This window comes from Ceratosolen solmsi, unplaced genomic scaffold (genome assembly GCF_000503995.2).
Source record: "Ceratosolen solmsi marchali unplaced genomic scaffold, CerSol_1.0 scaffold45, whole genome shotgun sequence".
In the NCBI taxonomy this organism is placed as follows: domain Eukaryota; kingdom Metazoa; phylum Arthropoda; class Insecta; order Hymenoptera; family Agaonidae; genus Ceratosolen; species Ceratosolen solmsi.
This window is the reverse complement of record NW_011948436.1, coordinates 75082-88027: the sequence shown is the minus strand read 5'-3', so window position 1 is coordinate 88027 and position 12946 is coordinate 75082. Positions and strand designations below refer to the sequence as shown.

Genomic DNA, 12946 nt, shown 5'->3' with positions numbered 1-12946 from the left:
ATAAAACTAGGTCAAATAAAAATGTAATCAAATTTTCAATCAAACAAATTGAATAAATCAATCGCTATCCAAAGTATCTATAAAGAACCATTATTATATTTACTTAAAAATAGATGAACAGCGTCGCAAAAAAATATTGAAACTTTTTTTTTACAAATATCTCTATATGTCGGTAAATAAATATATTTGAATAGTCTAGTAATAATATAACAATAGACTAATCTGTTAATGAAAAATTTGTATATAATTTTTTACGATAAAAAATATATAAATATGAGTTGTATGTAATTGTATAAAATAAAAAATTATTATAATTTATTAGCACATCTTATTTTTTATGTTAGTTTTATTATAATAAAAGTATTAATTTTGATTAGTCATCAAATACATTGTCTATACACTGTCTAGTGCATACATATTTATTCATATAAAACGAAATGTATATATTTCAGATTAAATTTGATTGAATTAGTTTTGATTAAATTAAATTTAGTAAGATTGAATTGTATATATAGAACAAAACAACGCAAAAACAGTGTAGTAAAACAGGATCAATGTTTAAATTAAATTTTTAAGATTTAATATAAACATTTATATTGTTTAATTGTATAGTAATATTTGTAATTTTGTATCTAAAGAATTGTTTGCTATATTCAAAAAGCTTTTTTTAATTTCCATCATTTCATTGTCATTATTTTTAATTTATACAACGCAGTAACATTCTTGAAAATAGTTTTATGCGCAAAGCTTCAAAATATGAGAGATTTGCGCACAGGTGAAGGTAAAATTCTCGATAAGTTCACAAAGTTAGCTGAGATTGGCCAAATTAACTAAGTTGTCCAGTACAGTAGGTAGGAGTGTAGTACACATAACCAGGTATAACACTATCCTGCATTGCAGGTTCCATATCATTCAGGGGCTACTAGACAGTGATCACTTATTTGCATTTTTGAGAATTCTGCTGTCAAAATATGTCAATAATGGTTAGTATTATAAAAAAATATATCTAATATATTTTTGAATATCTAGAATTATTAATTATTTTTTGGAATATTTGGGATAAGTATTTAGAAAAAGTAGCTTTTTATTAGAAAAATCTAACTATACCAATATTAAAATATTAAAGATTAGCCTCTTCATATTTTTCATGCTAACATGTAATAATATAGAAAATCGATCGGATATTAATAATATTTTTTTCTCGTGTTTTTTTAGCGAATGAGAGCAGTAAAGTGCACAACTGATGAGCTTTGTCTTACCAATTGTGCCATTATTAACACTGCCGATTTTGCAGATGATGTTAAGTAAGAATTTCTATCGTCTGTTACACTTTCACTTTTATGTTATTAAATTATTATATTAAATTAAATATTTTCTATTGAAATTTATTGACTTATAACTTAACAAAATAAATTTTGAATACTTAAAAAAATTGTTTCATATACCTGATATAATTTAAAATGAGAATCGAATAAAATTATATATCTACAGCTGAATATGATATTTAACAATTATCATTAATTTAGTTAACCATTAAAATATTATAAATACACATATAATTTAAGTTTTAAACACAAAATAAAATGTTTTTAAAGGACAATCAAATAACTATAAAGTATAAAATAATCAATATTGAATGTGTTATAAAAATAATTGTACCTCTTTTCTTATATTATTTATAGTCATATTGAAATATCAACTGAACCAAATCAACATTTTGTATTTTCTACCAAAACATGTCCTAAAATTGATCGAGGCACAGTTGGTTTTAGCTTGCCTCAAAGAAAATGGGCAGTTATATCTCTCAATCAAGAAATTGAAGTTAAACCATTTTATTTTGATCCCACATCTCCTACTGAATTTTTATCCAACATAGTTTTAGAAGCTGATTTTTTACAAAAAAAAATGTAAGTATTTTTTAATATTATAATCATTTAAATATCTTGATTATACATAATTTACTTAAATTCTAAAGTAGATATTGAAATCATAATTTATATAGTTCAAAGTTGAAATTTTACTTTATAAAATTTGAACTGTATAACGTATCGATTAATTTAAAAAAATCTTAGTTATGCCATTATAATAATAAGAGTAAAATAGAACAAATGTGATAATTTAACATAAAACTGTTGAATTAATTTTATTTTATTTATTCAAAGATAAAACAATTACTTACAGAACAACTTTGGAACCATATGATACAGAACTAATGGCTAAAGATTTCCTTATGCAGTTTGCTGGACAAGCATTTACTGTTAGTCAACAATTAGCATTTCAGTTTCAAGATAAAAAAATGTTAGGATTAATAGTAAAAAGTTTAGAAGCTGCTGATATTCAAGCTATTAAAGCTGGTCAAGATGCTAAACCAAAAAAAACTAGAATGGGTTGTTGCCTTGGTAATACCGCAATTCAATTTGAAAAAGCTCCAAATTCCAGTTTAAATCTTACTGGAACTAAGCAGGGAATGATTGTTCGTCAATCAATTATTAATCCTGATTGGGATTTCAATAAAATGGGAATTGGAGGTTTAGATAAGGAATTCAGTGCAATATTTAGAAGAGCATTTGCTTCAAGAGTTTTTCCACCAGAAGTTGTTACACAACTTGGATGTAAGCATGTAAAAGGTATTTTATTGTATGGACCACCAGGCACTGGTAAAACACTTATGGCTAGACAAATTGGAAATATGTTAAATGCAAGAGAACCAAAGATTGTTAATGGACCTCAAATTTTGGATAAATATGTTGGTGAAAGTGAAGCAAACATAAGAAGATTATTTGCTGATGCTGAAGAAGAAGAAAAAAGGGTACTAATTCTATATTATATGATAATTTTTAAAAAATAATTTGTATATTTATAATTTATATAATATTTACTTTTGATTGATTTAAAAATAATTTTAATCTATTTTTATTAGCTTGGACCAAATAGTGGACTACATATAATCATCTTTGATGAGATTGATGCTATCTGTAAAGCAAGAGGAAGTGTTGCTGGTGCTACAGGTGTTCATGATACAGTAGTGAATCAATTACTTGCAAAAATTGATGGTGTTGAACAATTAAATAATATTTTAGTTATTGGGATGACTAACAGACGAGATATGATTGATGAGGCTTTATTACGACCTGGTAGATTGGAGGTAAATGTTTAATAATTAATACATAAATTAAAATCATGAAATTTATCATAGTCTTAAAATTTGTATAAATTATGTAATGAAAGGTTCAAATGGAAATCAGTCTTCCTGATGAACATGGAAGACATCAAATTTTAAATATTCATACAACAAGGATGAAAGATTATAAAAAAATAGCTCCTGATGTAGATTTAAAAGAACTAGCCACATTGACGAAAAATTTTAGTGGTGCTGAACTAGAAGGTTTAGTTAGAGCTGCTCAAAGTACGGCTATGAATAGGTTAATAAAAGCTTCTAGCAAAGTAGAAGTAGACCCTGCTGCAATGGGAAAACTCATGGTGACAAGAACCGATTTCATTCATGCATTAGAAAATGACATCAAGCCAGTAAGTTTATTCATTAATTTAACAAAGAAACTATTAAATATATAATATTTATTGAACAATTTGCTTTATAGATTTTGAATCTAAATATACAAGTGTAAAAATGATGTATATAAAATATTAGATTAAATATTTGAAAAATAAATCATTACATAATATTTTATAAAGCCAATATTATTTCTTAATAATTATAATACAAATAATTCAATACATGAACAAATTTTATTAAAAATATATATATATATATATATTTCTGAACTGATAAATTTGAAATAAATTTTTTGTTTTTTTGTTTTTAATTTAATTCAAATCAATTGTAAATAATTATAAAATACTATACCGTTCATGTACTATAGTATTAGAATATTCAATTATAATATTACTATTATTAATAATATTACTACACTGTTCATCTACATTATATTTCAAATAGTTTAAAACAAAACTTCTTTAGGATTGGTTCAGTTACAATTGCTTTCGTTAATTTCAACTTTTAATTATTTTTTCCAATATCAAAACTTTTTAAACGACTTAATATTTATTGTTTAACTGTAAAATAAAAAATTTTAAATACCAGGCCTTTGGAACAAGTGCTGAAGCGCTGGAGCATCTTCTTTTTCGAGGCATCATCAATTGGGGCAAACCAGTTGCGGAGATCCTTGCCGATGGAAAACTCCATATTCAGGAGGCGCGAGCTGCAGAAGGTTCAGGACTCGTGTCAATTCTTTTGGAAGGACCACCAAACAGTGGCAAAACTGCACTCGCCGCCCAAATTGCCAAGACTTCGGACTTTCCCTTCGTCAAAGTTTGCACACCAGAAGACATGGTCGGTTTCACGGAGTCTGCCAAGTGCTTATCGATACGAAAAGTAAGTATCTTTGTTGTCTTCTGCTTTTATAAGACTAGAAAAATTGCATTATTTTTCATAAACTTTTAAAAACAATTTTACCAAATCTTAAATTGTATTTAATTTATGAATTGCACATATCGAAATATAACTCAAACAAATATATAAGCCTTGTAGGATAAAAAATCATTGAAAAGAGAAAATATTAATTATTTAAAGTTTTAAGAGCATTAATGTCATACAATTTTTTATTGTTTAACAGTTATTAAATTAATTTTTTGTTATTCTAGATATTCGACGATGCTTATCGTTCGCAGCTCAGTTGTATTGTAGTCGATAACATCGAGCGTTTATTGGATTATGGACCTATTGGTCCGCGATATTCAAACTTAACTCTACAAGCTTTATTAGTTTTACTAAAGAAGTTACCTCCCCGTGGAAGAAAGCTATTGATTCTATGTACTACAAGTCGCAGGTAAGCTTAATATTTTTAAAAAGAAAGTCTATTCGAAAGACGTAGTTTATAAACTTACTACTTATTTTTTATGTCAATAATATGTCCAATATTAATTAGAACAAAATTAAATAAAATAAATTTATACTTATTATTGCATAATAATTTAATTAATAATTTAAAAAACACTTATTTATGAAAATTTATTTATTTTAATGCAATTTATTAGCACAAATATGTATTTATATATACAAAAAATGAATGAAAATGCTATTGAAATTTTTAATTTGTTTTTTTGTATATGCATGTATGTATATGTATAAGGAAATACTCCCATCCTTGATTCAATACTTTTCTCATCAAATATTCTCATTGCATCTACCTATTTTTTTGCAATTTCTCATACTTATATTTGCATCCTTCAAATCAATGATTTTAATCTAACCATTGTAAATTAAACTGAAAGTTTAAAATTTAAAATTTTCTCGAAATATATTTACATATATACTTAATCAACGATATATGAATATCAAAAAATCATAAAAAATAAGAATAATTTTTAAAACGTAAATAATAAAATTAGCTTGATTTAAAACAATCTTATAGTCTAGACGAATCAGATATTATTATAAAATTTATCTATCAATGTATCATTCATTCCAATTTTTAAAAAGAATTATTCCTTTATCGACAAGTTCAAATAATTTTATTTCATATAAATTATTTCATTTACAGGCAAGTTTTAGAAGATATGGAATTAATTACAGCATTCAGTACTGTACTTCATGTTCCCAATTTATCAACTTCAGACCATCTCTTATCAGTATTGGAAGAAGTTGATCTTTTTACAAAAGAAGAAATGTCATCTCTTTATTCCAAACTTTATGGAAAACGGTAAACCTATATTTTGTACTATATAACTCACTTTCATAAAATATAAGATAAACTTTTCATAAATTTAAATAGTTCTCTTAATCATTAAACAAGTGACTGTCTTAATATCATTTCTTTAAGCATATTTAATTTAATACTAATTGACATAATGATTTAAAAATGTAATTTTATTTAGAAACATTAACTTTAGTACTGAACAAAAAAATCTTATCTTTATAATTTTTTAAAAGTCATGTTATTCAACTTATCCCCATACATTTAGTATCTTAACCTTTTTATAGCTTACTTCATTATGTTTATATGTTCGAAGGGACAGCAACCTTTTTCTTTTTATAACATTAATTAATCTATGATTCTATTTTGAACATATCGTGATGGTCTCAAATTTCTTTAAAAAAACAATATTGAAATTTCTTGTAACAACCATACTATATACTATTTTGATAAAAAAAAAACATTGTATCGTACCATCAAATTCTTTTTTGTCAACTTTTTTACAATATTAATTATTCACTTTTAAGTTATTTTATTCATGAATAATTTAAGTCAGCCTAATTTCATAAAAATTCAATAATTTTTGTTTCTTTCCCTCTTCAGTTTTATATAAATGTTAATATGTATCTCTATTCTCAACATACTGGTTTACTTTTCAATATAAATTTATGAAGAAATTTAATATATAAATAAACTATTATTATTCTAAAAATTTGGTTATAATTTATATCTAAAAATAAAATAAAAAGAAATTTATAGTTACTTAGAATTCATGCTTTTTTATTCTATATGTAATATAAATATAATATTAGTAAACAAAATTGTAATGTAATATTTCATTTATTTATTTGATATATACAAAATAAATAATTCTTACTTCATAATTTGTATTTTATTCTTTAATAAATCAATAAAAAATTTTTATTTTTTATTTATTGCAGAGTCTTTATTGGAATTAAGAAGCTTCTCGGTCTGTTAGATATGACACGACAAGTAGAACCAAATTATCGGGTAATAAAATTTCTCTCAAAACTAGAGGAAGAGGGAGGTCTTGAATAAACTGCACTTACTATCTATAGTGTTTCATTTAATATTCGTTTAGTGAATCTGAAGTATATACAATTGTATTAGTAAAACAACATTGCTTAGTATAATTAGTCAATAACTTGGCTTTCACAAATAATAATCAATAACCAGAATACAATCCTAACAAATCGATTACATTATAGGATTGAATAATAAATATTCTTTATTATAATATTATTATTTAGTCTAACTATATTGGTTAGACAAGAATAATTAATGTGAGTTAATTACACCACCAACAAATATCTCACATTTATTGATTTATTTAATTCGTCGTTTAAATATATGAAGTTCATTAAAAAATATATTAAATAAAATCACTACTTGTTGATCAAGTCTTGAAAAGAATAGATCTGTATAAATAAGATTAAAAGATAAATGTACAGCGTTAAAATATATACGACTCAAAAGTAATCTATTATCTAAATATTTATCTAAATATTCATTTAGTACTCAATTTTACTGTAGCTTAATGTAATAAATTACATATTATTTATTTTTACTTTATATTATTATTAAACGACTCATAAAATATTGTTCATATTGATAATATAACTGTTAAATAAAAAAAAAATATTAGGATAAAAAAGATTTACATAATTTGAAGTCGCTTATATGCAGTTTTCATAATTTTTTAATTATATTGTTATCTGGGTGAAGTCAAACTCTAGCATTTTTGCACCCACAAAATTTTTTTTTAACATTATATACTGTATTTATTCTTAAACTATGAACTTTTGTAGATTGTTCTTTTTAACATAAAATGTTAATAATACCTTATATTAGCTACTGTCTACTGATATTCAAAACAATAAATCATTCCATTAGTTATATCAAAATTTTATTATTTTATGATATACATATTCAAATTTTTACTTTGACATTATAAAAGCTAGTTGGTATCAAATTATTTTCCATTTATTTTCATTATGTTGATTTGTATGTATCTTGTTTTAATTTTTTTTTTCAATTAAGTAATATATAACATAAATAAGATTTTAATAAAAATTAAATTAATTATATAAACATATAAATTATGTGTATGTTTTTAATTATCGTTATTAATGTTAGATTATATCTTTAAATATCTATCTAATAAATGTCTAATACTAAAATGAAATGTTATTTATGCATATTATTTATTGATTTAGATTCCATTAGAATTAAATACTTATTCACGTTCAAATAAAATTTGTTTAACTACTTACTTAATTAGTCAATGTTAATTTCATTGTTATTATCAAGTTTATGAGGATTAAAATGGTTATAAATATTGAAAATAAAAATAAGAAACTTCATTATTAAAATTCAGTTTAATTTTACTTTATTTTCGTCTTCTGCATAATAGCATTATATTTAAATAATAAAATGTAATAAATAATTATATGGCACATTCTTTTCTGTTTTGATAAAAATATATGTTACAATAATTACATTTCTAAACAAACTTAAAGATGCAAATAATGAAAATACATTCAAATTACATATATTTGTCATCTTCAAAATATAATTTCTTCATAATACTTTAAATAATAATTTACATTTTTTTTTTTAATTATGATATATACATTTAAACAATTGATTTTCTTGTCGCAAAATAAGAATTTTTCTTAAGTTTTGAACTTTAATACAAATATAACAATTTTGTAAATAAGATGAGTAACTTGTCAATAAATTAAGCTAATGCTGTAACATTTATAGTAATATATAATTTTTTAATTATTTTATAAGTACAATTACCAATATATTTTTCTTTTTTCTATCTTACTCAGTTTTTCCGTGATAAATCAACAATGTATGTGTATGTGTGCATATGTATATTACAAATTATTACATTATTCATTGTTAAAATAAATAATTTATATTACGTTATCTAAGATTTTTAACTTACATTGTAATGATAATAAGATATATAATATTCAGATCAACATAATTTAAACATATTTGGATTTCTATCATTTTATATTGCATTTTGACTATGAAACACAATTATTCTTATCATTAATAAAAAAATTGTTTATTCCATCAATACCAATAATATATTATTGAATTTTCTATTGTTTTCGAAAGATATTTCAAAAATTATCTTTTAAAGTTTAGTATTTGTATTGAGTTTAATTTTCTCTGCGATTTTATTATCAAAATCATGATTATTTTTCATTCAAATGGCATGGTCACCCAACTTTATCTTAAACATTAAAATAAATTTCAAACTTCAATTTATTATTCTTATTCCTTGTATTTTATCTTAAATACTTTTGTTACCAGTTCATTATAAAAAATCTTAAATCTAATCTGATCTTAAATTATTATTTTGAGAATTTATTATTATTCATACAATTTATTATACCATCATATATTTATGTCAAATTTATTTACACAATTTTTCATACCATCTATTAATACTGAACTTCTGGACTTTCATTAAAATTTCACATTTTATAATATATTTCTTGTACTTTGCATACAAACATTAAAATGATTTATTAAATACAATGCATTAATGTAGCAAAAAATAAACATAATGCTACATTTAAAAAAATTAAGTTAAACCAAACTTTTTAGATTTCTAATTGCATAAGTAAAAAGAAATTATTATTGAAGAAATTGATTTATATTTTTTTGTTTCAAAATGAAAAAATTAAAAATGAAAAAAAAATTATATCTGTTTACATATAAAAAATAAAAAATCATTACATAAAATTAATAACAAATGTGTTAAAAAAATGTTGACTATATATATACAGTAATTACGTTATATTTACAATTCTATTTTGAATAATTTTTCTCTTTTTTTTAAATATGGTAAAAACATGAATTAAAAAATTCGAAAAATTTAATATATAATTATCAAATAAAAAATATTGCAGATAATAATACCATACATAAGACTTTCGTTATTAAATTTTATAAAAATCCTAGAACATTTCATGATTCCACAAAATTCTGTAAGTTAAAGAAGCATTATAGTTTAATCTACTGTACATGAATATCACAAAAGCATTTACAATATTTATGATTTTCTTAAATTTGGATAAAAATTTGTGTGTTAATAATTATTTTTACAATAGAGATTCTGGAACTATACATAATACTCAGACACTTTTGAATGTATTTTCAATACAGAAATAACTCACAGCTGTCACTATCATCAAAATTTGAGTATAAAATTGTATAGTCTATCAATATATATAATCACGATGGCTTGCATGATGAAAATTTTTTAACATTGATGCATGATATTGGTTTTTGCCATCTTGATTTACCACTTTCTTGATTACTGGATTTATTTTGATGACTCAGTTCAAGATTTTTCATCTCCTTTTCACTATGTTTTCTATCCTCTAAAAATAATGCATACTCAATATCATGATTATAAGAAGTATATTTCTATTTAATTCATATTACTCAACATTTATATTACAAATATAAACAAATATATTACAAATATATAATTTCTATATTAGAGCTGAAATGCAAGAATGTTATTAATATGAATTGATATATTTAAATAAGATTTATATGAATTTATATTGTCATGAATGATGTAAATAGTATTTGAATTAGTCCTGTAATTGGTAACCGATAAAAATAGGATGATAATTAGAGGAATATAATTAATAAGTATCTGACAATGGAATCAGATGCAACATGGTGAGGTTCAATAATTGTTGAAATATACTTTTTAAAAATATTATTTGAAATCCTGAATATGAAATATGAAAATAAAAATCAAATGAGAAAACTTTTCGTTCTTAACTTTGCAATGCTAATACATAATTATTTTGTCCATACAAAAATTTAATAAATAATATATGAAATATTGTAATTTGTGCATTATTCATACACACCAAATGTTTGAAACTGAATTATTTTGATTTGGAAAATTACTTACCATTAAGTTCTCGTTCTGTATAATACGTAGGATTATTATCAGCTCCATAATGATTTTCCATAAGATATGGTAAAACAGTCATAGTGTGCCATTCATCTCCTCTTAGTGGTGGAATTGGTACCCTCTCCAATGTTTTTGAGGGTCTACATATTAATTTGTTGTAATGAAAATCTCTTATCTATATCCTTTTGCAACATTCCTTGTAAAAGAGATTTTAACATATCATCTACTTCAGATGGAATAGTGTATTCACCTCTACCAATATTTTCATATAGTTTATAAATGTTGTCACCTTCAAATGGATAAACTCCTGTTGTTATATTATACCTAAAAATTGACTTGTACTTGGATATTTTTATAAAATATCGTGTCTGTACTTTAAAAGTTATACTCACAATGTAACACCACTACTCCATATATCTACTTTAAAACCTGCAAATGATTCACAGCCATTAGCTATTTCAGGAGGTTGGAAAGCTGGTGAACCCTGACCAGTTGTACAGGTATCATCTAATGCAAATAAATCTAAGGCCTAGATTATAAAAAAATTTTATTTCTTCATAATGTATGAAATAAATTAATTATAAGGCCACAAAAATATAAGTAAATACATTTTTATGCCATTAACTATAATAACAATTTTATAAATAAAAATCATTCAAACAATAGATGAAATTTAAACAGTATTCTCAATACCTCCGCAACACCAAAATCACTGATTTTCAAAGTACCATCTAGCATTAATAATAAATTTCCGGGTTTAATATCCTTATGGACTATACTTTTGCTATGAAGGTATTCTAAACCATCCAATAATTGACAAAAATAATCATGCGCTTGCCAAACTGGAAATTTTTTATGTGGAGTACTTTCTAACATATCCTATCAAATATTTGTCTTTAAAACAAGTAATATTATATTAAAATCAATAACTTAAATATATTTACCTGAAGTCCACCGACACAAAATTCCATTACTAAATACATTTTCTCCTTTTCATTATTATAAAGGACGTCTACAAGGCCAATAATATTCTTATGTTTCAATACCTTGAGAAGCTGTATTTCTCTGTAGTAAAAATAAGTTTTGTAAAAAAAAATACAAGTATATCAAATATTTTTAGTCTTAAAAAATAACAGTATTTTAACTTTAAAAGTTTTGTTATTAAATTTATTTAATTCTAATATTCATTTGAATATTTACTATTGTATAATTATTTAATATTATTTCAAATAAACAATTGATTACAATTTTATACTTATACGTAAAATTACAATTGTAATATATTGTTATATTACTAAACTACAACTTAAAAAATATAAATCCAATTTATCTAGATATCTCATAACCAACCTTTGTACATTAATTTCGCCATTAGGTATTCTTCTTAATTTCTTCTTTTTTAAAATCTTAACCGCCCTCCGACAGAGAGTTTCAGAATCCAGCATTTCCTTGACTTTACCATAGCTGCCTTCGCCGAGAAGATCACCCATAACGTATTTTCCGATATACTTACACTTTTTCTTTTCTTCGTAGATAATTTGATCCGAGTCAACTCTGTGGAAGAACATGTTAATATCGTCCAGGTCATAGTTGTTTTCACGGTGAGTCCACATAACAGGATCAAGGTCTCTAAAAATCTCGTCATTGATTGCATCCTCGTCCGGATCGTAAATATCCATAATTTTTTTTAGTAGACGGCGCGCTCGAGGCAGACGACAAATTTATGGATAATAAAAAAGAATAGCACCGTACTTTACAAGCGCGCGATTCCTTTAACCTAAAACAAAACCGGCACCGCCATTCTTGTGGATTCTACGATCACGAACTTAATCGAGACGAATATTGACCAAGGCATATCTCGATTCCCACTCCTTATTGTATAAAATGCACTTTTCCGAAGATATATTCTTATAAATGGATAAAATATTTAACTTTTTATTGTTGATTTTAAAAAGAATTTTATGACACCTTTATTACTCGAAACATCTTTTAAAATTTTTTTTCGCAAGAACAGTCGACAAAAATGAATCCCATTACTTATTGAGAAATGGTTGTTCATTTAATTTACTCGATAAAATAAATATGATCGAAGTATTTTAAAAGAATAAATCGATTGTTTTTCGAGACTTTCCTTTCGAGTAATCACATTTTCAACTTTTATTATTTATATTTAATAAGCAATGACATTTATCGTAAGCATATAAAAACATGACAACGATGTTACGCATGTATATGCATATATGATTAT

The 12946-nt window shown here is 23.7% G+C and overlaps 2 protein-coding genes across 2 annotated transcripts; one reads left to right on the top strand and one right to left on the bottom strand.

Annotated features, from left to right (window-relative positions):
* Window positions 1-859: 859 nt before the first annotated feature.
* LOC105365005 (vesicle-fusing ATPase 1) lies at window positions 860-7193 on the top strand. The gene is made up of 10 exons (XM_011503054.1): window positions 860-983; window positions 1216-1304; window positions 1683-1907; window positions 2182-2809; window positions 2921-3145; window positions 3229-3528; window positions 4103-4393; window positions 4663-4847; window positions 5562-5720; window positions 6656-7193. The coding sequence occupies exons 1-10, from the start codon at window positions 972-974 to the stop codon at window positions 6771-6773; spliced, it is 2232 nt and encodes a 743-aa protein (XP_011501356.1). The 5' UTR covers window positions 860-971; the 3' UTR covers window positions 6774-7193.
* A 2542-nt stretch (window positions 7194-9735) lies between these two features.
* LOC105365004 (serine/threonine-protein kinase STK11-like) lies at window positions 9736-12610 on the bottom strand. Its single transcript, XM_011503053.1, is given in 7 exon segments — window positions 9736-10144; window positions 10696-10847; window positions 10849-11022; window positions 11091-11227; window positions 11392-11577; window positions 11643-11763; window positions 12049-12610. Coding segments are annotated over 7 exon segments (1248 nt in total). The 5' UTR covers window positions 12378-12610; the 3' UTR covers window positions 9736-9995.
* Between the last annotated feature and the right edge of the window lie 336 nt (window positions 12611-12946).

Bases quoted from the DNA above. Each gene is read 5' to 3' on its own strand.
- LOC105365005 (XM_011503054.1), top strand. The intron at 1,908-2,181 runs GTAAGTATTTTT...AATTACTTACAG, and splicing joins GATTTTTTACAAAAAAAAAT to AACAACTTTGGAACCATATG. The intron at 3,146-3,228 runs GTAAATGTTTAA...ATGTAATGAAAG, and splicing joins TACGACCTGGTAGATTGGAG to GTTCAAATGGAAATCAGTCT.